Source organism: Bos grunniens, chromosome 5 (assembly GCF_055505025.1).
Source record: "Bos grunniens cultivar Pamir isolate PY7600 chromosome 5, Bosgru_T2T1.0, whole genome shotgun sequence".
NCBI classification, from domain to species: domain Eukaryota; kingdom Metazoa; phylum Chordata; class Mammalia; order Artiodactyla; family Bovidae; genus Bos; species Bos grunniens.
The window spans coordinates 107,603,252-107,629,991 of NC_141169.1; the positions used below are offsets into that span (position 1 = coordinate 107,603,252).

A 26,740-nucleotide genomic window follows, 5' to 3' on the forward strand; every position below is an offset into this window, starting at 1 on the left:
TGCCACACTACTGATGGAGATTGTCTTGCCACAATTGAATAAAAACAATAAGGCCATAAATTCACCTCAGTTCAGTTAGTTCAGTCACTCAGTCGTGTCCGACTCTTTGTGACCCCATGGACTGCAGCAGGCCAGCCCTCCCTGTCCATCGCCAACTCCTGGAGTTTATTCAAACTCATGTCCATCGAGTCGGTGATGCCATCCAACCATCCCATCCTCTGTCATCCCCTTCTCCTCCTGCCTTCAATCTTTCCCAACATCAGGTGTTTCAAATGAGTCCTTCCAAAGAACACCTAGGACTGATCTTTAGGATGAATTGGTTGGATCTCCTTGCAGTCCAAGGGACTCTCAAGAGTCTTCTCCAACACCACAGTTCAAAAGCATCAATTCTTCAGTGCTCAGATTTCTTTATAGTCCAACTCTCACATCCATACATGACTACTGGAAAAATTATGGCTTCGACTAGACAGACCTTTGTTGGTCATAAATTAAACTACATTAATTTAACAGAATGTTATAGCACTGTTAAAAGTCACACTTTCAGGACTTCCCTGGTGGCTCAGTAAGGAAGAATCCACCTGCCAGTGCAGGGAACATGGATTTGATCCCTGGTCCAGAAATATTCCAAATGCCATGGGACAACTAAGCCCATGGGCCATAACTAGAGCCTGTGCTCCAGAGCCCGGGAGCTGCAACTGCTGAGGCCATGTGCTGCCATCACCAAAGCCGTGCTCCTTTTAGCCCGTGCTCTGCATCAAGAGAAGCCACTGCAGTGAGAAGCCCATGCAACACAAGTACAGAGTAACCCCCGCTTGCCACAACTAGAGAAAACCCCACAGAGCAAGGAAGACCCAGCCCAGACGAAACAAAAATTCATTAATTTAAAATAATTTTTAAAAATCACACTTTCAAAAAACTTTGGCAATTCAGAAAACTATTCATAATTTAATAATATATTAAAAATAAAAAATTACATATAAATTTAAATGTATGTATAATAATATAAACAAATTACATATAATATCTCAAATCGCTCTCAAAAATCACCTATTGCTTTATCTATATAGAAAAAAAAAAAACTGAAAGAAATCCATCAAAATAGAAACAGTGGTCATTTCAGGGTGGTGGGATGAATGATGAATAATTATTTTCCTCTCTACTAAGTTTCCTAATTTTTAAAATGAGTATCACTTTTAATTTTTAAAGCTTTTTTTTTAATGAGTGTGGATTTCTTTTTTCTTCTTTTATTTCGAGGGCAGATGGGGCCCCTAGATGAAGCTGGTGAGGTGGGATGGCAGGGTAGTGTGCAGGAAGGGAGGCTCATCCTCCATCCAGTCTAGGTTTCCAGTGATGGGGCAGAAATAAGAGGCCTGACCCCTGTCTGGGATCATTCTGCCCCCAAGATATAGCTAAGCCTTCTTTTTCTATCTCCCCATCTCCCTGCCAATACCCCACCTTGTCCTTCCTAATCACCCCCCACAGAAAACCTCCAGCTCCTCCTTAAGGCCCAGCCCAAAGCCCCCTGCACCCCAAGACCCTTGACTTCCTGACCGTGCTCCCTGGACACTTAGAGCATCATGCTGTGACTCTGTACACACGGCCTCCTTCCCTCCACCACAAACCCAGCCCAGCACAGGGTCTGCGGCCCAGCACATGGGCATCACTGGTGCTGGAAGGCATGTCTCTCTTCCCACATCTGATGCTGGAAGGAGCCCCAGTGCCCTGAACCTGAAGCTTCCTGCATCCGAGGCCGAGCAGCCTCCCTTGCTGGTTGCTGGTGTCTCTCTGGATGCTACAGGGATGGGTGAGGGGTGGGGGTGGCAAGTGTGGGGACTGGTGACCATGCCAGTGGTTGACCCAACTATCTGCCTTCTGCAGGAGGAAGGCTTCCCATCCACCCCAGACCGGCTCTTCAAGATCGTGTTCGTGGGCAACTCCTCCGTGGGGAAGACGTCTTTCCTGGGCCGGTTCTGTGATGGCAGGTTCTCCCCAGGCTCGGCGGCCACTGTGGGTGAGTTTTCCACCTGAGGCTGGACCCCAGCCCACCTCTGGAAAGGGGTGGCTGTGAGAAGGGGGCCCAGGGAGGGACTTGGAGCCCTGTGGGAAGGGCCAAGGGCTGGGCTGGTAGGTGAGGACCATGTCTGCCCAGTGCTCGACGAGGGTGCAACCATAAATTCTTCCTACGCCCGGCCTGAAGGGGACTTGAACTTGGCAAAGATGAACTGCTGGCCCTTGGTTGCCTTTCTGAACCCGTCTCTCTTGGATCATGCCTTCCCCATTTTCTGTGTGTGTGTGTGTGTGTATGTGTGTGTGTGTGCACGCACTTGTGTAGATGGGCAGGGGACAGGACAGTGCTCTGGTGGCTTCTTTTACCTGTCAGGTGTCCCCATCCTACATCCCAGGCCTGCTGGTGACAGCTGGAGTCTGTTGTGGATGCTCTTTAAGCTCAGCTATTAGCTGATCAGGTCTTTATCTGCTCCCATCACTATCTGGGTAATTCTGTGTTTAGGTGGGCTTCCCGGGTGGCTCCATGGTAGAGAATCCACCTACCAATGCAGAAGATGCATGGGTTCGATCTCTGGGTCAGGAAGACCCTCTGGAATAAGAAATGGCAACCTATTCCAGTGTTCTTGCCTGGGAATTCCCATGGACAGAGGAGCCTGGCAGGCTACAGTCCAGGGGATCGTGAAGAGTCAGACACGACTGAGTGACCGAGCACAAATCTGTATTTAGGTAGAGGCCTTGGCCCCTTCTCCCAGAGTTGCTCCTTGCCTTGGGATATGTGGTAGAACCCAAGGGCATATCGACCTTTTAGCTTCTCCCAAATTCAGTCACTCACCAAAAAAATAAATGAATCCATGGAGTGTCTTCAATGTGCCATTTAACCTTGCTGATAAGAAAGTGAAGTGAAAAATGTTAGCTGACCAGTCACGTCTGACTCTTTGTGACGCCCATGGACTGTAGCCCAACAGGCTTCTCTGTCCATGGAATTTTCCAGGCAAGAACAGTGTTGCATTACCTTCCACTGTACAACAAAGTGAATCAGCTGTATATATACGTACATCCCTTCCTCTTGAGCCTCCCTCCCACCCCCCACCATCCCACCTCTGTGGGTCATCACGGAGCACTAGGCTGAGCTCCCTGTGTTACATAGCAGCTTCCCTCTAGCTATCTGTTTTACACACGGTCATGTCTGTATGTCAAGGCTACTCTCCCAGTTCATCCCACCCTCCCCTTCCCTTTCTGTGCCCACACGTCTGTTCTCTATTCCTGCCCCGAAAATAGGTTCATCAGTACCTGTTTTCTAGATTCCATATATATGTATTAATATGTGATATTTGTTTTTCTCTTTCTGACTTACTTCACTCTGTATGACTGACTCCAGACCCATCCACATCTCTACAAATGACCCAATTTCATTCCTTTTTATGGTGGGGAATATTCTTTATCCATTCATCTGTCGATGGACATCTAGGTTGCTTCCACGTCCTGGCTATTGTAGATAGTGCTGCGATGAGCACTGGGGTATGTGGGTCTTTTTGCCTTATGGTTTTCTGAGGGTATATGCCCAGGAGTGGGATTGCCGGATCATATGATAGTTCTGTTTTAGCTTTTTAAGGCCTCTCCTTCCTGTTCTCTACGGTGGCTACATCAATTTGCATCCCCACCTAATAGTTACCATATCCATCTGTCTTCCCAACAACCCTGAAAAGGCAAGCACTGCTATCAGCCCAACGCAGGACCAGGACCCTGAGGCCCAGAGAGGCCCAGAGGCCCGTCCTCGTTCTCATCAGCTGGCTGGTGCTCCCACTGCCCGCCCCCAGCACCCTTGCTGTTCCAGCCCACGGTCTCCCTAACAACACGGAGTTGTGTGTTCAGCACCCAGTTTCTGCCACAGGAGGCAGGTGGCATAGGCAGGGCAGTCTGCTGAGGTCCAGGGGGCATCAGAAATCCTGGACCTTTACTCCAGCTCTGCCACTGGCCAGCCATGTGACTCTGGAGGTATTTCTTCTTTGCACTCCAGTTTTCCTCACCTGAAAATAATGAGAGATTTGAACGAAGCCACCCAAGATTGCTTCCAAGCCCAGTACCCTGTCCAAACCACCCTTGACCCCTGGTGGTCTTACAAGCTGGCCCTCCGAGATAAACTTTCCTGCCCCAGAGACCTGCTTTGGGAGACTCCAAGGTCTCCTCCAGGATAACCTAAATGGGCCCTTCTTTCCAATTTTACTCCTACGGATGGGTCTCTCCTGCAGGCTGCAGGCACCCCGTTCTTATGGCTGAGCCTTTGCAGATTCCAAATCTGGGGGCCCCTCTTGCCCCACTTCTACCCCATTTCACCTGGAGACTCAGAGCTTCCCAAAGGGAAGAATCGGGACTCTGACAGGAAGACACCCAGAAGACCCTGCCGCGTACAGCTGGAGATGGACGGCTGGGAGTGACCCTGTGTGCCGAGTGTGGTGACCCTGGGAGTGACCTCTATGGAGCTGGACTGGCCCTCCCTGGAGCATTCCGTGGGGTGACTGCAGAACTACCCCCGAGGTCACGCCTCGGGCATCAGCCTGTGGGAGCAGAGGGGAGATGCTTCACTCCCCAGGGCAGCCCCCACGCCATGGGCATGTTGCCCCTCCTGTTGGAAGAATCAGAGAATCGGGGTCTGCTCACACCTCCAACCAGTGTCTCCAAGATGGAGAACTCTGAGAATATCAGACTAATTTGCACTTTCCAGGAGGCCAATTACGGAAACACCGACAATTTAGGATGGGGAAAAATATCAGAGTTTCCAAATCTGGAACACCCTTCCTCTCACTGTGCAAGGGGAGCCCAGAGCATCAGCTGGAATCCGCGTCCCTGGCACATGCGTCTGGGAGCCGATGTCACGCCAGCTGCCTGGAAGATGCTCCCTTTAAAGATACAGGCAAGGCATCGAGTCCTGGGCTCCGGGGGCTCCAGCAGGCTGAGTCCCATAGGCTCAGCAGCCCTGGACCCTCAGCACAGACCTACAGGGACACAGCAGTGCTCGCAAGCCCTCCTCCTTCCCCGAAGAGACTTCCTGATCGCCCAGCCCCTCGTGAGCACATGACTTGTCCTTGCCCGTTGGCTTGTGCAGGATCTGGGTTCCACAATGCAGCAGTGTGTCTTGGGGTGCCCTGCCTCCCCCACCATATATCCCTTCAAAAGCGGGTGCGTGGGTCCTGTGAGTGCCCTGGAAATGTCAAATGATGCTTCCTGTAGAATTCTGGAACTCGTGTTGTCAAGGAGAAGAGAGGCTGTTGGAGGCAAAGGCTCTGAACCCAGGACTCTGAGTCCAGGGCTCTCCCTGAGGCCTCACCTTGGTTCACAGGCTCCTGCTTTAAACCACGGGCAGTGCCCCAAGGTGCTCCTTCCAAAAGCTTTCCCTGGCAGGATGCCCTTTGACCTCTCCTGGGCACCAGTCAGTTTCCATCCATCTCCTCATGTGCACAGAGAAATTCTGGGAGCTTGTGTCCATGACATCGCTGGCTCTCCCCATTCCCAAGCCCGTGTGCTCGGACTGACTGCTTAGAAAGGTGAAGGCCGCCCTTCCTGGAGTCCATCACCCAGCTCTGACCTGCACATCCTACCACACATACACTCCACGGTGAGGGGCCCTGGGGTCCAGTTCTCATTCAGGAACCACTTAGGTTGCAGTCTGGGGGTCACCTGTGAGAGTTCACCGAATGCTGCAGCAGGACATAAAGGTCATGGACACCCAACTTCCCCCACACCCCCATCATGCCTCACCTTACAGACGGGGAAAGTGAAGTTCCCCAAGTGGGGTGACATCAAGTCCTCAAGGTCACATGGCTGCTCAGAGGCAGGAACACAGGGTCTGGGCTCCTGGATCGTTGGAACCGGTGCAGGGGTCTCAGAAACCCCTCTGGTCCCATGTCCTTCTGTGAGGCCCTTTCTGCTGTACACTGATGCCCCGTGTCCTCCCAGCCCCACACTCCCCTCGGGCTTGTTCATCCTCTTCCCAGCCTGCAGGTGAGGCTGCAGGGAGGAGTGCCCTGTGGGCCAGCAGGGACTCCCCAAGCTTCTGGTCCACGTGCCCCCTACAAGACAAGCTCCCCAGCTCCAGCAGAGCGGTCATCAGTGAGGTCAAGGGACCCAGCCGGCCCTCCATCACCTTTCCACCAAACACAGGGCTCATCCTTGGGTCCTCAGGGCCTTCAGACCAGGCCCCGGAGGTATCGGCTGTGGTTGGCTTTCTCCTGAGCTGTTATCAGATGGCAGGCAGCTACTCTGTCTCCCGGAGCACCCGTGGGGGAAGCCCGTTCGCTTGAGCCAAGGAGATACCCTTGGGTCTGGTTCCCACCTGTTCTTATGGGAGCACTGAGTCCTGGACTCTCTGGGTGAAATGAAGCTACTGGGTGCCCCATGCCCAGGGTGCTGCTGTGAAGAGGGGAACAAGTCTCAGAACTGGGTTTATAACTCGGTGAGGCTGCTGACCAGCTCAGGCCAAGAGGATCTCCTGCTTCTTCAGCCTTCCACGGTGGGGAGGGGATGGAGGTGTGTGCATGCGCGTGTATGGTGCCTGTGTGTATGCAGATGGCAACCCTCACGTGGATGTCACAGGGGAGCTCCATGAGGAGGGAGGGGTGTCACATGGGAACTGGGAATCCCAAGCCTTCTATCTTTGGGACCTGTCCCTGTGTTCCTCACCCAGATGCAGGCACCCTCTTTCTGACCCTCTTCTGGGAACCCAGGATGTCTGCGGTCCTGCTGACATCCTAGGAACTGACGACCCTCCCATCTCTCCTGCCCTGCCTGGCCCCTCATCCCCCTTTGCCTGGACATTGTGGCAGGGATGCCCTTTTCTGTCACCTGCCTCTTATCTGCCTGTCCATCTGTCTGTCTCTCTCTTGCCAGCTGCTGCTACTGTTCCTCCCTGGGCCCTCCAGAGTAAGGACCCCAGAAGCTGGGCCTTTTTGAAGGTGGAGGGGGTTTCTCACTGGTTTCAAGAACTGATGCCTTAAGAGGGAAAAGTGTTTTAACTGGTTGAACATCTGTGAATACCCTTACAGGATGTGGAATAGAGGAATGTTTGTTATCAAAGAACCTGCATTTAGGTCCTCTGTCTGAAGTCTGCTGTGGGGCACATGGTGTGTCTCCCTGCCCCATGGCCTCTTTCTGGGGTCAATGACTCCAGGGGTCGGGGGGCTGTCACAGTCTCAGAAGGATGATTACAAGGGGCTTGATGGCTGGGATTGGGACTTCCCTGGTGGCTTAGATGGTTAAGAATCTATCTGCCTGCCAATGCGGACGATCGAGGTTTGATCCTTGGATCTGGAAGATTCCCCTGGAGAAGGGAATGGCAATCCACTCCAGTATTCTTGCCTGGAGAATCCCACAGACAGAGGAGCCTGGTGGTCTATAGTCCATCGGGTCGCAAAGAGTCAGACACAACTGAGCGACTAACACTTTCACTGGTGGCTGGGATTGGGAACTCTGGACCCAAGTCTAGGGGGAATGTTGCCTCTGATTCCCTCCCCAGCCCCTTATTCTCTCTGCCCCAGCCACCCCCGCCCCCGCCACTGTCAAGCGCTCCCCTCTTTCTGCTTCCCCCTCCCTTCACCTATCTTTGTATCACTCATGGGAGTCTGAACATGTGATCCATCCCCCCAAGCATATCTGAATTTTATTATAGAAATTTTGAAAAGGATTTCAGGGGGAAAGAAGAAAAGGAGAAAGGGAGCGGGGGAGGGAGGAATCTGAGGACAGTCTTTCTGTCCCCTCATCTTGACAATGAGGGAATCAATTCATGAATGATAATTTTTCCCCTTAGTAGATTCCTTTTCCATATATGAGCTCATCTGATCCCTAAAGAGGGACACTGCGGTGAGGGGCCTGCGGTTCAGAGAGGTTCAGTGGTTGGATCAAGGTCCCACAGCTGGTCAGTGGCTGAGACAGGACCAGAGCCCAGGTCCCCGGGCTCGTTGCCCAGTGCTCAGTCCATGCCCACATCACCGATCAGGAGCTGTAGCGGGGAGGGCTGTCCCTGGGGCTGACGGGTGGGGGCGCGTCTTCTGGATTGGGTGTGATGCTCGGCTCCACCCACAGGCATCGATTACCGCGTGAAGACGGTGCGAGTGGACGACTCGCGGGTGGCCGTGCAGCTGTGGGACACGGCGGGGCAGGAGAGGTGAGGAGCCACCCCCGCCCCGGCCCCGGGGTAACCCCGCCTGCCCTCTCCCCGCGGGGACGGGGTCTGGCGGCCGAGGAGGCTGCACACCTGACCAGAAGCTTCGCGCAGGTATCGCTGCATCACCCAGCAGTTCTTCCGAAAAGCGGACGGCGTCGTGGTCATGTACGACCTCACAGCCAGACAGTCCTTCCTGGACGTGCGGCAGTGGCTGAGCAGCGTGGAGGTGAGTGGCTGGCCTCCCGGGAGGGCCCTCCTCCTGGGCCCTCTCGGGACACCTGACTCAGACCCCACCTTTTCCCAGAACAAACCGGTTCAGGCGTCCGTGCGTCTGTTCACCCAAGTGCCCGGCATCAGGCTGGTTACTGGGGACCCATAGGTGAACCCGAGAGGTGTGATCAGACTCTGCCCTTGTGAGGCGGGGCTGGGAGAGGAACCCAGGAAAAATACAGATGAAGCCAGAACTGCGGACCTTGAGACTGTGAAAAGTGGGATTAGGAGTGGGGGAGGGAGTGCCAAGTGTCGAGGGTGCACGATTTTCCAGGATGTTTAAATAGAGTCATCAGGGCCTCTTCCCACCGCCTGCATTTTTCCAGCTCCAGGGGGCGTCGGGTCTACTCAGTGTTTGGTGGTCTCATCACAGCCCTTCACTCAAAGGGAGGCTCATCTGCAATGTGAGGGTCCCAGGCTGTCCCGAGTCACCCTGGGCAGGGCCCTCGAGAGATGGGACTCCTCCTTGAATTCTGGATTCTCTCTAAGACTCTGCTTTCCCGCGTTGTCCTTGCAACATGCTGCTCTGTGGGCCCTTGGTGCTCCCGACCACCTCAAGCTGTCCTCAGCCACCTGAATGCAGACGTCCCAAGGCCAAGGGCTTGTGCCAAGTCACTTGTTTTCTTTTACAGCCCTGCCCACCCCAGTCCTTTCACATACAGACAAATAGGAGGTCCCACTCCTTTCACCAGCAGGACCCATGCTTTGTTTATTTGTTCTGAGCTCTAACAGGCATTATTCTGGGGCCTGGGGGCTCCAGGAGCGGATTAAAGGGACAGTTTTCCTCTCTTTGCGGAGCTCATGCTCGACCGTCTCTTCAAGCCCACAGGCCTTGCTCAGCTCCTAACCTGCTCATCAGACTGTCCACTGCTGTTCAGGAAGGAGCTGCCAGCCCCGACCCCTGCCGCCCTCCACGCATCTCTGCCTTTGTGACCAGGGCTTGGCAGAGGCTCCTCTGTGTTCACCAGATGTTGGACACAAGTGTGGATGCTGTGTCTCCGTGCAGGCAGGATGCTGGCGTTGTTCATTTCGTTGTCTCAGCCCTGAGACCCGTACTGCCTCGAACCCAAAATGTGTTCCTTTTGGAGTTTGGACTTGGATGGGGCACTGCTTTCTCTCCTGTTCTTCTGCTGCTTTGGCGTCACCAAGGAAAATGAGGAACAGGGATGGAAGTGAGATTCCAGGGTTTCTCAGAAGTTTGCCTGATACAAATTATTTTTCAAAATGATTGTGTCTAAAACACGATAGAGAAAATGTATGTTTTGAAATGTAGCGAGTGGCCCTACACAGAGCTGATGGTAGAGGCAGATGGTGGGGTGTTATGGAAGTGCATCCTCTTTAAAATTTGTGATTTACAACCTGATTTTTGATGGCATCAGCAGATTTTATCTTCCCCACAGAGGTAAGGCACCAGGAGAGATTTTAGGGCTTACCTATCCTGGTGGTTTTCAAACTTTCCTCCCTGGAGCCTGGCAATCAGGCTGACCTTTCCCATGGCCAGAGATGGTCAGGGAAGGGTGGTGGTCACAAGTCTGGACCCTCTACCCCCGACCTCAGAGTCCTTCTATATTGTTAAATTTTTTTCTTTTGATTGCTTTATTTATTTTTATTTTAGTTTTTGGCCATGCCACACAGCATGAAGGATCTTAGTTCCTCGAACAGGGATTGAACCTGTGTCTCCTGCATTTGAAATTCAGTCTGAACCATTGGACTGCCAGGGAATTCCCCGTCTTTCAGTTTTGTGCATTGGAGTCTTGACTATGATTTTGTTAGGCAAGATGGTTTCCCTTTGAAAACCACAGATGTAATATAGCCATCTGGTTCTCAAATGAAGAAATTGAGGTCAGGACCTTTTCAAGGTCACCCGTTCTTTCCCCAGCCACAGATGTTTAATTGTACCCCACATCAAAATTTTGATAAACACACAGCGGGGTTTCTGCGCATACCAAACTGGAGGATGTGGGACTTTCAGATTCCGGGCAGGGGGCTGACTGTACTACACCTTTTTAAGTAAGGGACTTGAGCATCCATGTGGATTTTGGTGCCCTCAGAGGTCCTGGCACCAATTCCTTGCAGTTACAGAGCAAGTTCTGGGAAGAAGTAATGCAGGTAGTCTGGAATTAGCAAGGATGGATGGAGAGAAATTTACAGAAGTGTGCTCTCTGCATTAGTAGGAGCTGGGGTTTCTAAGGCCCCTGTTTCGCAGAGAGCCTGGGATTTAGCCAGGAGGTGGCACATCAGATTGAATTTGGAGGTGGTGGTAGAGGTAAAGAAATGTCAGAGTGGCTGATGCCGGGAAAGATTGACGACAAAAGGAGAAGGAGGCAGCAGGTGATGAGACAGTTAGATAGCATCACCAACTCAATGGACATGAATCTGAGCAAACTCCAGGAGATAGTGAAGGACAGAGGCACCTGGCATGCTGTTGTCCATGGGGTCGCAGAGAGTCAGACACGACTCAGTGATTGAACGACAACAACATCGTCGCAGCATGAAGGCTGAGTTCAGTCATTCTGCACAAAGCTGGGTGGAGCACTGTGTGATTAGCCTGTTCCTGCCCGGGGTAGGGCTGGATAGCATCACCTGTGTGCACCCCAACAGAGCCCCCCACAGAAGCAAAGCTGAAATGGCAGATCCATCTGTGGCTAACTCAGAATTACCCATGTGTGGACGGGCCTTCTCTGTGTAATTTGTGGTTTGCATTCTCCTGCTTTAGCTTTGAGCAGAAGGTACAGGTAACTTGAAAAGATGATTCCAAACCTGAATGAACGCGAAGATTACTTATGGAGCTTTCAACCAAAATAGACACCAGGGCCTTCTCTCCTGGAGAGAATGATCCAGAACCTGGAAATCTGAACAACAACAAAAGCAAAGGTCCCCCAGGTGCTTTTGATCCTCAGCCGCCGTGGTTTCCAGCCTAAACCAGTGGCTCCTCAAACTCTAATGTGCATAAATAGTCTCCTGGAGACAGGGTTAAAATACGGATCCTGGGTCAGCAGGTGTGGGCTGGGGCCCCAGATTCTGCATTTCTAGCAAGTTCTAACGAGCCAGTGCTGCTGGGCCAGGGACCCCACTTTGAGAAGCAAGATTCTAAATCCTTCTCAAAGACGTTTGTGCTCCTTCAGCAAGAATTTGAGGGGCGTGACCCGTGTGCTCAGCATGTCCCAGGCACTCTGGAGGGCCCAATTTGGTGGCCCTGGATTTCATGGGCAGGTGCCAGAGGCTGTGTCAGGTGGCGGGGGTGTGTTGAGGACGTGGAACGGTGGCATTGGAAATGCAGTTGATCTCAAGGTTCTTGAAAAGCTAAGTTGTTCTGCCTTGGCAACCAGCCACCAGAGACGTCAGGTGATGGATGAAAACTTGACACCTACTCGGATTGGAGAGGGACTGAACACAAGCAGCGTTGGTGTTGGTGGTGCACCTCCAACTTCCATGGCGCTCCGCCAGCCCGCACCCCCCGCCCGGAGGAGGGAGGGTGGAGCGGGAGCTTTAATAACAGCCTTCGGGTTCGGAAGCCTTATTGTTAAGTGAATGGTGGCCAGCTGTTCCCAGCACCCCATCCCCCCTCAACCTGAAAGCTGTACCAGAGAAAAGGGCTGAGATTATACACGGCAAAGCCTGGCTCCTGGACGAGGTTGCCTGGGGCGGGAACAGCTGCTGGGGAGGAGTGCAGTTCCCTGACCTCCACTTGGACCTTGTCACCATCTCAACTCAGCCACCGCCTGGCTCTACAATGTGGGCCAGTCACTCAGTGAAGGAGTGGATGGGATGCTCTGGCCCTCATGTTCTACTGGGGCTGGCCCTGACTGTCTGGGGGCGCCAGGATGGAGCATATGGACTAGAGGACCCCAGTGATCCTTCCAGCCCAGAGGAAGGAGCTGGGCTGGAAGGATCTTCACCCACCCAAACGCCTTGGGTGAAGAAAAGGGGCCTCTGCCCCACCTTAAGAGGTGTTCTGGCCACCCCCAGGCCCCTTCCACCTTTACTGGCCCGCAGGCCTCCTGCAGAAGAGGCCAAAGCTGGACCCAGACACACTCTGAGGATCCTCCCACCGTCTTACCTTTCTTGTGCACCTACGGGAAATCGCAGCCGTTAGACGTTCCTGCCACCTCAGCGTCCCCGACTCATCTGACCCTAATCTCTGCTGCGTGGGACTCCTTTAACCAGTCCAGTCTAGAGGAGAACCTGGACAGGATCTAAGGGCCCTGTTTTTAGACTGTGAAGCACCCTAGACGTCTGAAAACTTTGTCCCTGAATCAGGTCAAGAAAATAGGATTTGGTACAGGCCCAATGAAAACTCTTGAGTAAGAAGATCACACCAGTCAATCCTAATCAACCCTGAACATTGACTGGAAGGACTGATGCTAAAGCTGAAGCTCCAATAGTTTTGCCACCTGATGTGAAGAGCCGACTAATTTGAAAAGACCCTGATGCTGGAAAAGATTGAGGGCAGGAGGAGAAGGGGGCAACAGAGGATGAGATGGTTGGATAGCATCACCAACTCAATGGATGTGAGTTTGAGCAAGCTCCGGGAGATTGTGAAGAACAGGGAAGCTTGGTGTGCTGCAGTTCATGGGGTGGAAAAGAGTCGGACACAACTTAGTGACCCAACAACAAGCCCAGTGGGGCTTCCCTGGTGGCTCAGTGGTAAAGAACCCACCTGCCAATACAGGAGACGTGGGTTCAATCCCTGGGTGGAAAAAATCCCCTAGAGGAGGGCATGGCAACTCACTCCAGTATTCTTGCCTGGAGAATCCCATGGACAGAGAAGCCTGGCAGGCTACAGTCCATGGTGCTACAAAGAGTCGGACATGACTTAGCGACTGAAAACAACAACACAAGCCGGATACGCTGATATTTCTCCTGAATCCAGATTGCTGGTCCCCAGTGCCCGCAGTCCTGGCATACTAACTTCTTGTTTGGATCTTTCTGTCACCCCCAGAACTCTGTCCCATTAAGCCTGTGCATCAAGAAAGTAGCATCTGAACCAAATCATGAACCAGCAAGACCAGTGAGTGAATCTGAGCTGGAATAAAACCATGGAGATTAATGTCATGTAGGCTGTTTGCCTTATAACTGAGAAATCCTGAGATGCAGAGAGAAGTGACTTGTCAGAGGATCCACAGCTGGTCAGGTGGCACAGCCAGGGCTGGAATCTAAGGTCTGCTCCTGCACTCTGCTCCTCCCTCATCACATGGCCCTGGTTACACCTGCTTCTGAGAAATAGACGTTCATGTCTTTCTGGCCCTTCCGGCTTCCACCTCAAAGCAGAATAGCCCTGCAGGTCTCCGCTCCCTTCCTGGACGACTGGCTGGCTCTCACTCTGTGATCTTTGTCGCCGGTGACAATGTATAGCACTTGGCAAAAATAGCAGCTTGATTTTTTTCCCCCATGTTCCAAGTTGAGCTCAAAGTGCTGGCAGTTTAGAACGAACTACACAAATAAATCTTGTTTTGACTCATCTTCAGGGTGGGGGGGTTGGATAAATATGGAAACCCCCAAGATATAATTTTGCAGTCATTTTTTTGTTCTTAGCATAACTGCGTGCTTTAATGTGTTAAGATTTTTTTTTCCTGCCTCTGGAGAAATACAGCACTTGCCTGGCTAAGTGCTTTTCCTTGCCTCCCAGCAAATAGGTATTAACACACACACACACACACACACACACACACACTGTCTCTCTCTCTCTCTCTCTCACACACACACATAGCTACCAACCAAATGCAACAGCTGCATGTCCTAAGCTTGCTCCAAGTTGACAGTTCCTGTAAGTTAAAGTCAGAGATGGAGAATATTTGAATTTCAACAAGTCTGTCTTCCAAGAAGTTCAAGTTTAGAGAAAAGTAACTGAATGGTGGAAGGTGGAAAGAGGCTTCTGAGGACAGTGGGAGGATAGACACCAGCACTGAAACCCACCTCCCAGCTCAGGGAGTAGAGAGGGGAGAGAGGAGGGAGCGGTCCCATGAGAGCTGCAGCAGAACTGGACAGGGCCTGGAGGGCCTGCCCAGAGACTGTGCCCAGCTGGCCACTCCTTCCCTCCAACCTGGGGTGCCCTCGTGACTTTGTGAAAGTGAAATTGACAGTTGCTCAGTTGTATCCAACTCTTTGCGACCCCATGGATTCCAATTCACCAGGCTCCCCTGTCCACGGAATTCACCAGGCAACAATACTGGAGTGGGTTGCCATGCCCTCCTGCAGGGGATCTTCCCGACCCAGGGATCAAACCTGCGTCTCCTGCATTGCAGGCAGATTCTTTACCATCTGAGCTGCTAGGGAAGCCCCATGTGACCTTACCAACATCTATAGAAACATCCACAGACATTGAGTGGCTGCAGACTTAGGCACCGAAGGAGGTGTTCCTCGGACTTTCAAAAGAAAGTATCACTTCATCTGATGGGTCATTAGGAGCATCTTTGTTCAAGCAGTGGACGGACAGGCCGGCAGCTAGTTAGGTAGGTGAATGACATAAAGTGTAGGCAGAGGGCTCAAGTGTTGAGGTTCAAGTCAGAGAGGGCCTTGAGACCCCAGCCCAGCCCCAACTCCTCCCATGTTGGAGACGGATCTAGGGCAGAGTGAGGACACCTGGCTGCCCATGATGGGTAGCACGGGCCGTGGCCTTACGTATGTTCTGACTTTTTTTTTGCTGCATCTTTGGAGATAGGCCTAGTTCTCCTACATCACAGGGCCCACGGAGGAGAAGTGAGGGGCCAGAGAGTTTGTGTAGGAGGAGAACACTGCAAAGAGCAGAAACCACCACTCCAGCTGGGGCCTGGGCTTTTTTTTTTTTTTTTCTCCTGCTCCTTCTAAACTCTTTCATCTTTATTTTTATTTTTCAGCCAGGAATCGTTTTAGGAAAGAAGGCCACTTTCCTTTTTCAGGGGCAGCTCTGCTGCTCGTGGTGCAGGTGCTAGGCTGCCTGTTCCTACCTCATCCCGTTTGGTCATTCAGGACCCAGGGAGAAAAACCAGCCATTTCCAGTAACAATATCAGACTCCAGGCTAGAATCCCACCGTGCGATTTCAAGTCTGATGCTCTTATTTTCACAGAGTTTCCACATCGAGAAATCCCAGCAGCCTTAAGTCATTTCTCACACACCCATCTACAAATATCTCTCACATGTGCTCCAAACAACAAGGCTTTTGGCTCGTTTTCCTGCTTCTTCCTCTTTTGTTCCTTTTCTGTGAAAAACTGTTTGCAAGAGTTTCTGTGGGACAAAACAGGTGAGACTGGGGGGCATTGCTGGTCCCTGAAGTCTGGTTAAGAGGGAGTCTGGTGGACCCTGCATGCAGCCATGAGCATTTCTTACACACAGATACCTGGAATGTGGCAGAGCCTGCCCAGCACACACACCAACATGTGCACAAGTCAACCTACTTCCGATGTCTCGGAGGACACTTTAAGATCCTGGAGTGCCTCGAGTCATCATTCGTCCCACCATGGATATGCAGAAATACTGCCTTCAGAGAGTTCTGGTTAATGAGACAGTAGATAGCAGAGGAGCTTCTCAGGTGGCTCAGTGGTAAAGAACCCGCCTGCCAATGCAGGAGACCCGGGTTCAGTCCCTGGGTGGGGAAGCTCCCCTGGAGAAAGAAATGGCACCCCACTCCAGTACTCTTGCCTGGAAAATCCCGTGGACAGAGGAGCCTGGTGGGCTGCAGTCCATGGGGTCGAGAAGAGTTGGACACGACTGAGCAACTTCCCTTTCACTTTTCACTTTCATGCTTTGAAGAAGGAAGTGGCACCCCACTCCAGTGTTCTTGCCTGGAGAATCCCAGAGACGAGGGAGCCTGGTGGACTGCCGACTATGGGGTCACACAGAATTGGACACGACTGAAGCGACTTAGCAGCAGCAGCAGCAAAGTAGCAGAGGTCATTGGAAATAAGAACTTAGAGCCAAAGATTTGAGAAAGGTGATCCATATACTAAAGGATGGGTCTTCATAATACTGACTTTACTGGATGTTATTTTGGATTCTCTGAGCTCTAACGTTCTCATTTAATCAATGAGAATTTTTTCACTACTGAACTTCAATAAAAAGGAATGTGTACACTGAGGAACCAGGGAGGCTTCATTTCAAATGTGATGACATTTAAACTTCTGTAGGAGTCCTGTCGGAGGGACCGTGGACATTTGCTTGACCGGGTCTAGGGTAAGGCAGCTGAACTGTTGGTGACGCTGTAACCACTGGCTGACTTCTGGAATCCCACGGCTCTCTCTACTTTGTGAAACACAGAGCTGCAGTGAATAACTAGTTGTTACCAAATTATGATGAAAAGCCCCTAATTAAATATCTCACAGAACAAAAATAACAACCTGAGTGAATGTGAACATTACCGCATTGACTCAGTCTCTGTGTGTCTTGGGCCCTTGGGGTGCAGGAACTCTTGGGTGCAGGGAACCTGGGGTGTAAGAACCCTGGGGAGCAAGGACCCTGGACGGCAGGGATCCCAGGGTGCAGGGACCTGGGGTGCAAAGAGCTTGGGAGTGTAGGGAACCTGAGATGCAGGGACCCTGGAGTGCAGGGACCCCAGTGTGCAGAGACCCTGGAGTGCAGGGATCCTGGGGTGCAAGTCCCCAGCTGATACATCACAGCTACTGGAGGAGTAAGTAGGGTTGAGCCCTCGAATTAACCTGTTATTTTGGCCCATGAACTGTGGGTGCTCCAGCCCCCATTCTTCCTGATTGGGACTTCTTCAGAGCCAGGGTACCCAGGACAGGGATCCCTGTGGGGTGACCTCCAGGGAAGCACACGACAGCCATGTATTGGGCACTGTGGGCCCAGGACCATGAGTTGGACCCGGACCCATCCTTAGAGGAGCAATGTGCCAAGTTCAAGGTCCCCGGAGGTGCCACTGCTGGCAGCATAGTCCCTGGACCACCTCCTAAGCCCATCACAGTAACTCCTTGTTCATTCGGTCATGTCGACCAAATCTGGTCACTTGGGAATGCCCGTGGGGACTGTGTACAGACCCTTATTTTATCAGCATCAGCTGTGCCCTCGTTCTACTCCAGCTAGGACCCGAGGAGCAGGCTGGAGGAGGGGGGTCCCTGCACAGAGGACTGGGAGGCATCAGAGGCAGCCTCAGGCACTCACAGAAGCCCAGCAAACTAAGGCTCTGAAAGACTGAGGTCCCCTCTCTGCTCTGGGCTGACTGTCTTATCACCCAACCTCTGTGGCAGCAGAGAGTTTGCAAGCCACTTTGAGTCTTTGCAGCCAGTGTTTTCACCTGCCCTTCCAGGTTCTCCTTAAAGATGTATCTCTCAGTTGGGGATTATCTTTTCCACAGGAAGCTGTGGGAGACCGCATTCCTGTTCTTCTGCTGGCCAACAAAATTGACAATGAGAAAGAGCGGGAAGTGCCACGAGGCCTGGGGGAGCAGCTGGCCAAGGTGAGGGGCGAGCATCCCATCTCTCTGGACGGGGAGGGACCCCAGGGGGGTCATGCATGTGCCCAGAGCCGGGCTGGGATCCTTCTTGGAGAGGCCCCTGGGAAGGAAGCAAGTGGGCCAGATGGTGTCCTGGCATCGGGGGGCAGTCCAGCTGCTGTGCATGTGGAATTTTCTGCAGAGAACCAAGGTTGCAAGACAGACTTGCCTTGGGTGTGGGGCATTTCCCAAATCCTCTTCCTTGAAACTCAGAATTATGAATCTTCAGAGGCTGCAGCTGTGCACGCATTCAGCCATGTCCGCCTCATGACCCCGTGGACTGTAGCCACCAGGCTCCTCTGTCCATGGGATTCTCCAGGCAAGAACACTGGAATGAGTTGCCATTTCCTCCTCCAGGAGATCTTCCCGACCCAGGGATCAAACCCCAGTCTGCCTTCGTCTCCCGAATCTGCCTGTGATGCAGGAGACACAGGCAGATTTTTTACCTAAAAGCCATCGGGGAAGCCCAAACCGTCCGCTAGGAGGAGGTTCCTTATTTCAGTCCCCCAGGCGATCCTTGAGTTCCATCCATCCATGTTTCTTGACTTGGTCGCCTTCACAGATGACGCGCTCACTCCCCGCCAGGCCATGTGCTCTTCCTTGGAGAGTGTTCTTCCTGTTAGAGCATTCCTGTTTCCCACCAAGACTGAGCCTCCAAGCTGCAGACTCCAGACAAACTCAGGGCAGGCCCTGCAAAGCCGACCATTAAAATAAGCACCAGCCCCCTCGCCCAAGCGGAGGACCAATGTGGCTTGAAGGAAATCAGGCAGCAACACAAACCACGCTCGCTCTTGGCAGCCTGCTTTCCCTTGGAGCAGATTCTAGGAACCGTGTGTCTGTGGAGCTAGTGCTCTGCAGCACCAGGATTCCATAAATCTTGGTGTGCTTGCTCGAGACAGGGACTTATGGCCTCTGGGGCTGGGCAGGCAGGCACAGGGGTGAGATTCACGGGAGGAGGAGGAGGAGGAAGGTCCGGCAGCTGTGTGGTCAGCGGGCAGCTGCATGTCCCTGGGCCACATCCGCAATTCCAGGTCCAAAGAGCTCCAAACACAAAGGTTTTTTTGTGTTTCATTTGTCAGAAGAACCTGACCAGGACTGCGGTTGGGACTTTTTATGGTTTTTGTTTACTTCACTTTGAATGAATATTCAAATGCTTCATTGAAGAAATAGTAATATATTTGATTATAGGGTGCTGTTGTACATCCACAGAGGCTATTATGTAATATATATTATGGACAAGTATTATCTTTCTTCTCCTTATTTCTGGGTTTTCCTGGTGGCTCAGATGGTAAAGAATCTGCCTGCAATGCGGGAGACCCAGGTTTCATCCCTGGGTCTGGAAGATCCCCTGGAGAAAGGAATGGCAACTCACTGCAGTATTCTTGCCTGGAGAAAGTCATGGACAGAGGTTACAGTCCATGGGGTCGCAAAGAGTTAAACACAACTGAGCAACTAACACTATTATCTTTCTAAAACAAAAATTCTGGATTTCGAAATACACCTGGATCCAAGGAGTTTGATTAAGGAACTGCAGATCTGTATTTTTATCATTCCGTTTTATTTTTCTTTCTTTCTTTCTGTAAGTGCAAAAAAGAGAAGGCCCGGAGAAGTTAAGTGATCTGTTCCGTCATTACCCGTCCTCAGTGGTGGGGTCGGGACTTGAAGCTAAGGGGCAAATCGTGTCTTCCAGTTCCAGGTCTACGTGCTCCCCCCACCCCCACCATGGAGCCTTCATCCTTCCATGGACTGAAGGGGAGTCAGGACAGAGGTGTGCAGGGACCAGACCAGGCGAAGGCAGAGGACAGAGCTGGACCAGCATTCTTGGGGCCTCCTGATCTGTGGCTATGGACGCATCTGCACCCAGCTGCCTGTCCCCCAGGGTGGCAGCCTCCAGGGCTCCTGCCAGATGCCATTAGCATTGTCATTAACAAAGCAGGAAGCCTGTTAATGGGAGTGATAAATGGAATAGAATGAGCCTTGGCCAAACCCCCTGTCCCCACACTTACAGTCCACCCTCTGCCTGGTGAGGTGACGGACAGTTGTCCTGTGGCCCCAGGGTCCTGTACCCCAGGGCCAACAGCACGGGCAGCCGGAGTGTGCGTTAGCTGGTATGTGAATTATTAATAACTGTGCCCGTGTGCCAGGGAAAGCGAGCTGCTGGGAGCCCGGCGGAGACCTGAACAGGCTCACCCACCATTTGTACCCTCTCGAGCCTCAGTTTCCCTGCCTGTAAAGCAGGAAGGATGTCACCCACTCTGGCCTCTGTCTGAGTCTTGGCCTGCATTGCAGGCTGGTGTGAGAAGAAAAAGGAGCCCGTACACCCCAGACAGCAATTCCAGAAAGCGTGAAGCACTAAGGCAGCGGCATAGGTTGTGTTGTTTTAAAGTTCTTATGGCTCCTCTGGGAGATGGTTCCGGAACCTGCATCCGTCAGGGAGCCCGAGGGACAGAACTCAGCCTGGTACAGAGTAGGGAGGGCTCGCGAGGAAGTGAAGGTGTGGCAGGTGTAGACGGGCATTCTCCCCCCACCCAAGGCTCCCTCCATCCCACCCCTCCCCACAACTCTTCTTCACGCCCTCTGTCCTCTGATTCCAGGAACACGACCTGATCTTCTACGAATGCAGCGCCTATTCTGGTCACAACACGGAAGAGCCTGTGCTCCATCTGGCCAGGTAATGAGACGCTACTCAGTTGGTGTCTCTGTGTCCTAAACCCCCTCTGTCTGTCTGAGCCATCTGGGTAGAGGGGCTGGAGCCCTAGGCCTTTGTGTGGGACCCCAGGGTCAGGAACAGACCTCTGAAACACCATGACAAAAAGAGAGCCTCCTTGCCTGTCACCCGCTCCCATCGCCACCCCCCCCACCCCCACCGCAGTCTTTGTCTTCAGAGTCTTAACGGCTGCCAGCCATTTCCCAGAGATCCTCTTTTTAAATGCAAATGCTTTGGGAAAGGTCAGATCAGAGGCCCTTCAATGCTGCCTAATGTTTTACCAAGGATTAGTTGGCAGCCAGCTGGCTTATACTGTGGACTCCTGTTGGAGGGGGAGGGGAGCCAAGGAGAGGGGCTGCGATGGGGGACACAGAGGTGCCCTAGAAGACAGCGCTCAAAGAACTGGTGCTGTGAGCCTCTACCTACACCAAGACTAAGGAGACAGGACCACACAGGCCCCAGTCTCAATCCTTGGGCATTCACTCATTCATCTATCTAGGCATCCATCCATTGCTCTGTCCATCCCTTCATCCCTCACTCCATCCCTCCATCCATCCAGCCATCCATCTACTCACCCACCCACCCACCCATCCATCAACCCATCCATCCATCCATTCATCTCTTCATCTCTCCATCCATCCATCCGTCCATCCACCCCCCATCCATCCGTCCATCCCTCCCTCCACCCATCCATCCATCCCTCCCTCCCTCCATCCATCCATCCATTTGTCCATCCATCCATCCCTCCCTCCCTCCATCCAGCCATCCATTTGTCCATCCACCCATCCCCATCCATCAACCCACCCAGCAGACACTGATTAGTGCTTATGTCATGCTGAGTATTCATTCTGGAGCATCTAAAAGATATATATATATATTTTTTTTAATAATTAAGAGCACAGAACAACTTATTTGGTGCACTGGAGACATTGTGGAGATATGAAAGACCTAGAGATTTGTGGGGAAAACTCTAGGCTTTTCTCTGCCACTGATTCCCAGGGCAAGTTGCCCTGCCTGCCAGGGTTTTGCCTCCAACATGGGAACATCCATCCTACCTTCTCTGCTCTTATGTGAAAATCGGTAGAGATGCTTCCGGTGAAAGTTCTTGGAGAATATAAAGCAGGGATAAGGTCCCTGACACTATTTTTGATCCTTCACCTCTCATAGTTAATCTGGAGCTCTGGCCACATGGGAAGCCCTTGCTCAGTCGTGTCCGACTCTTTGCAACCCCATGGACTGTAGCCTACCAGGTTCCTCTGTCCAAGGGATTTTCCAGGCAATAGTACTGGAGTGGATTGCCATTTCCTTCTCCACTCCATAAAGTTAATAACCAATAAATATAATGTTTGAGCCTCTGCTGGGTTGCTGGGTACTATGATAAGCTTCAGAGACACAGAGACAAAGGATACAGTCTCTGTCATCAGCGTCTCACTCTCTGCTAAGAAGTAGCGATGGGACTGTAACAGAGGAAGGACCCAAGTGCTACCAGGGGCACTTACATTATCCAGAGCATCAGGGGAGGCTGCCTGGAGGAGGTGTTGTGAAAGATCCATACTGATTACAACTCTAGCTTTACAAATCACTGTTGTGCACCTGTGCCCGGCCCAGGGGAGACTTGGAACACTGTCTCTGATGCTCTTGGGAGGCTGGGTCTGTCCCAGCAGCTCCTCTGCTGCTGACCCTCCACCTTCCCCTCCCCCAGGATCCTCAAGGAGCAAGAAGACACAGTGAAGGAAGACACCATTCAGGTTGACCGCCCTGCCAAGAAGAAAGCCTGCTGCGGCTGATACGCGCCTCGCAGGGCTCCTGCCGGGACCTGAGGCCACGGGGCCGCCCTGCCTCCGGCACACGGGCTCCTGCGCAGATGCCCCTGCCAAGACCCAGTGGGCCTTAGTCTCCATCGGCGATGGGCCCCCCTCCACTGTGGAAGGAAAGCACAGCCCCAAGGACAGCTGCTCTCTGGGCGTCTCGGGGTCTCTCCCTCTCTTCTCTGTCTGGACCCAGGTGTTGCTACCATCCTTCCTTCTCCCCCAGCTTGGTTTCCTGGGGGAACGGACAGATGGGCTTTTCCAGAAAAGCCACCCCGTGCCTTCTCCACCTCCCTTCTCCCCACCCTGCCCTTAGGAGCCTGGCACTGAGGTTGCCATGGCAACTGTGCAGGGCAGACTGGCAGCTTCCTGTAGGTCAAAGACACGGGACTGGGCAATGCTGGGCGATCAGTCCAGCCTCAGAGCCTGTTCTCTGGATGCCAGTGGACACCCTTGGCATGTGCTTCATTGGCCTTGAGGTGCCCGTGGGTGCTGAGTCCATCAAACTGAGATACCTGCTTCCTGTTCCACCCTCACCCCCAGGGGACCTGCTCCTTCCCCAGCTTCAGGGCCCCTCTTTTCTCAGCAGCCGCCTGGCCTCTGTGTTTATCCCTGTGGGTTCTTTGGAGCTGCGCCTTACAAAAGCCACAGCCTTCTTCCCCACCGGCCACCTGCTCCCCCGACTCCTCAGGGTGGACTCTGGGTGATAAATGTACGCTGGGGTCAGGGAGTGGGCTGACCAACTGCTTAACTTCAGCGAGGAGATGAAAAGAAAACCTGGGCAACAAAACCAGCTGCTGCTAAACAGAGTGACCATGTCTGAGGGTATCAGCAAGGTACATAGAGCCATGTAAAAGCCATTTTCTGAATGTTTCTCAAAATAGCTCTTCAAGAATTGTACCTGATGATTATTGGGGTAGATTGACAGGCAGGCAGGAGGCCCAACATCGGGTCTGTAGTTACTGATTTCATTTTATTTTACTTTTCTAGAAAGCTATATTTTTTTCAAGTGTGGCTGTGATGTTGACATTTGGGGGGTTCTGAGCAGTGAGCAAAGGGTAGCTGCCAGCTTTGGCACCCCTGTGACAGCCCCTGAACAGGGCACTTGAACGAAGGACACTGATCTGGGCTGGTGTGTGGTCCGTTCTGCTGGGTTCTGAGGTCCCACCCCTTGGCAGTGCTCCAGCATCACTGACTAGCATCTGAGGCTGGCAAGGGCACTCTCACCCTGAGTGGAAACTTGGAAGCAAAGATAATAAACATCACTGCTGCTGACCATTCTAGGGCTAGACCCCGGCCCCACATAGGAGAGTGGGTGATGTCCACATGCTGTTGGGACATGCAGGAAGGGAGGGGACAGAAAGAGTCTGCAAGCCACCAAGAAGATGATTCAAGAAAGCTGCACACAGCCAGCTGGGCAGGGTAGGGGGCAGTCACTGGCCAAGAGCTCCCAAGGGTGTGCCTATGGCCTCCTGCCCAGATCGGCCAGAGGGTCAGAGACCACAGGCCACAGGCAAGCGCCAGCTTCCTTTGTTCAGGCTTTCTCTCTCGTCCACCTTTGTAGGCACCTGGGAGCCCCCGGAGGGTGGGTGACAAGAGCCAGCACTGAATGCCAGGAGGGACCCAGGACCTTGAGCAGTCCTGCTCCCTCCTGGGCCTCCGTGGCATCAGTAACATTAGGGCTCTGGGGGGCTCTTCCTGCTCAGAGGGCTTGTGTTCATCATCTGATGGGCTCTGGCCCCCAGCCCCAGTGTGGGGGACTCACAGGAGGTCCTTTCCCTAAGAGAGGGTACTGCCAGTGTCTCACTAGTGAGATGGTCACCAGCAGTGTCTGTATGTGACATGTCTGTGTGTCTGTGTGTGTGCCTTTATCTGCAGCCCCTTGTCCCTAGCTTGGGTTTCAAGTAGGGTGGGATAACCCTAGTGCCTGGGCTTTCAGCCCATGGGGTGAATCCTCACCAGCCCTCAAGGATCCAGGCAGAGAGAGGGGCAGGAAGGTGGTCAGGCCTCTGCGGCTCCCTTCTCCACGCCCAGCTGAGAAAACATGATGTATGGGGACTTTGTAGAGACTCTGAGAACTTCCGTGCCCCCGGATCTCAGTTGCCCCCTACCCCACTATTCCTTTAAAGCAAGACTGTTGGAACACCAGCCCGGCCCAGAGCCTAGCACAGGGTGGCAGCAAAGCCTCCCAGCTCTAGCCCCTTGCAGCAGGAATAGCTCTGAGCAAGTCACTGAAGCAGGTTTCCTATGTGTCTGTGGACAGGAGGTTTCCACGTGGACCTCTAGGAATGCTTCGGGTACGGTGGGAGGCAGCATGTGTGACGTGCCTGGAACACTTAGGTGCTGACAAGCAGGGGCTACTGTCACTGTCAAGCTCGAGTTTCTGCCTAGAACATTTGCCTCGCTTCGGTTTCAGATTCAGCACCAGCCAACACTAAGCGTCTTCCCGTCACTGGGCGCCTCCCAGACACCTCCTTGTTTTTGTTTCTGCTTGTCCGGTTCTTTGCTCGACTCTGAGTTCGTGTCTGGTGTGACCTCCTGGCTCTGCCCATCTTTGTCCTGGGGGCTTCCTGGTTTTCTACTCAGACCGCATCCCACCACATTCCCTCCCTGCCATGGTGCTCCCAGTGCCTGCCCAGGGATGCCCTGTGCTCCCAGTGCCTGCCCAGGGATGCCCTGTGTTCCCAGTGCCTACCCAGGGATGCCCTGTGCTTATCACCATCTCTGGCCTCATGCTGGCCGCTCCCATTCTGACTGCTTGGACCTCTCCCGGGTCTGCTGCTGCCTCTGGCCACGAACTCCAGCACCAAACCAACACCCTGGTGGCTTTGCTCCTTGTCCAGCACTCATTTCCCCTTTGGGGTCTTTTCTGTTCCTCCTGGCTCTCTCCCGCCTCTCCTCTGCCCTGTCCTGCTCTTTCCCCAGTGTTCATACCTCTGCCCAATCTTGGACGCCCCTCCAGCCTCCCCTCGCCCAGGTCTGCTCCAGGCCACACCTGCATCCTCCATCACAGACGGCTCAACCCTTGGTTTCTGTCACTAGCAAGCCCTACTCCAAAGGATCTTAAAACAGTTTCAGCTAAGGTGTTCATGCCCGTGGTGTTCAGGGCCGTATCTGTATTTTAACAAAGAACTCTAAGAAAGGCATACTTTAACCCAAAGGAATAAATCCCTAGCAGACTATTAAGCACCATAATGGTTTATGGGGTCAAATATTTAAGACAGCGCTGCTTCTCCTGTTCTCCTCCTAAAGATCAGTTTGCTTCATGTACTTTCGGGCTCTAAGTTCCTGTATGTTTATAATTGTTTTGTCTTCCTGATGGTTGGACCCTCTATCATCATAAAATGTGCTTCTTTGTCTTTAGTCACGATTTTTGCCCTAGAGACTGTTTTGTCTGATGTTCGTGTGGCCACTCGGGCCCTTTTGGTGGATACATCCCCTGAATGGCATATCTTCTCTGTCCTTTTACCTTCAGCCTATTTGTGTCCTTGAACCTAAAGTGGGTCTCTCGTAGACAGCATGTAGATGGAGTCACGTTTCCTTTTCTTCCAATCTCTGCCTTTTAACTGGAGAGTTTAATCTGTTTATATTTAATGTGATGGGTAAAGTATGATTTACGTCAGCCATTTTGCCGTTTCTGTATTTCACGTGTCTTTTTTGTCCCTGTATTCCTCCACTACTGCCTTCCTTTGTGTTAGTTATTTTCTAGTGTACAACTGTAATTCTCTTGTAATTTTATCTACAATGTGTAATTTATTTGTTTTCTTGGTGGTTGCCCCGAGGGTCACCATTAATATCTCAATTTGTTACAGTTTGGATTAATAATGACTTAATTCCAATAGTATAAAAAATTTATTCCTATATAATTCCATTCCACCCTCCTTTTTGTTGTTATTATTATAAATTACATCTTTATACATTTTATGCCCATCAACATAGATGTTTATTTATTGTTTTATGCAGTTGCCTTTTAAGTCAGAAAAAAGGAGTTACAAATGAAAAATATGTTTATATCATCTTTACTTATGTAATTTTTTTTTACCAGTGCTCGTTACTTTTTCATGTTGATTGAAGTTGCTATTTAGTGTCCTTTATTTCTGTAGTAGTTTTTGTAGGGCAAGTCTGCTACAGATACACTCTCAATTTTGTTTATCCAGAAATGTCTGATTTATCCTTCACTTTTAAAAGATAGTTTGACCAGATATAGAACCTTTGATTGACGGTGTTTCTTCCCTGTCACTACTTTGACTTTACCATCCCGATGTTTCTGGCCACCATAGTTTCTGATGAGAAGCCAGCTGTTCATCTTATTAAGGATCATTTGTATGTGATGAGTTGCTTGTTTCTTGCTGCTTTCAAAGCTCTT

The 26,740-nt window shown here is 52.0% G+C and overlaps 1 protein-coding gene across 4 annotated transcripts in view; it reads left to right on the top strand.

The window, feature by feature from the left end:
* Positions 1-26,392, top strand: part of CRACR2A (calcium release activated channel regulator 2A) — a 156,575-nt gene extending 130,183 nt beyond the window's left edge. For all 4 annotated transcript variants that reach the window (XM_086404262.1, XM_086404261.1, XM_086404263.1 and 1 more), the window contains 6 exons: positions 1,879-2,011; positions 8,083-8,164; positions 8,276-8,390; positions 17,722-17,823; positions 20,454-20,530; positions 22,269-26,392. In XM_086404262.1, coding sequence (XP_086260388.1) covers positions 1,879-2,011; positions 8,083-8,164; positions 8,276-8,390; positions 17,722-17,823; positions 20,454-20,530; positions 22,269-22,353 — 594 coding nt within the window. In that variant the 3' untranslated portion in view covers positions 22,354-26,392. The remainder of the gene's footprint in view (positions 1-1,878; positions 2,012-8,082; positions 8,165-8,275; positions 8,391-17,721; positions 17,824-20,453; positions 20,531-22,268) is intronic.
* The last annotated feature ends 348 nt before the right edge of the window (positions 26,393-26,740 follow it).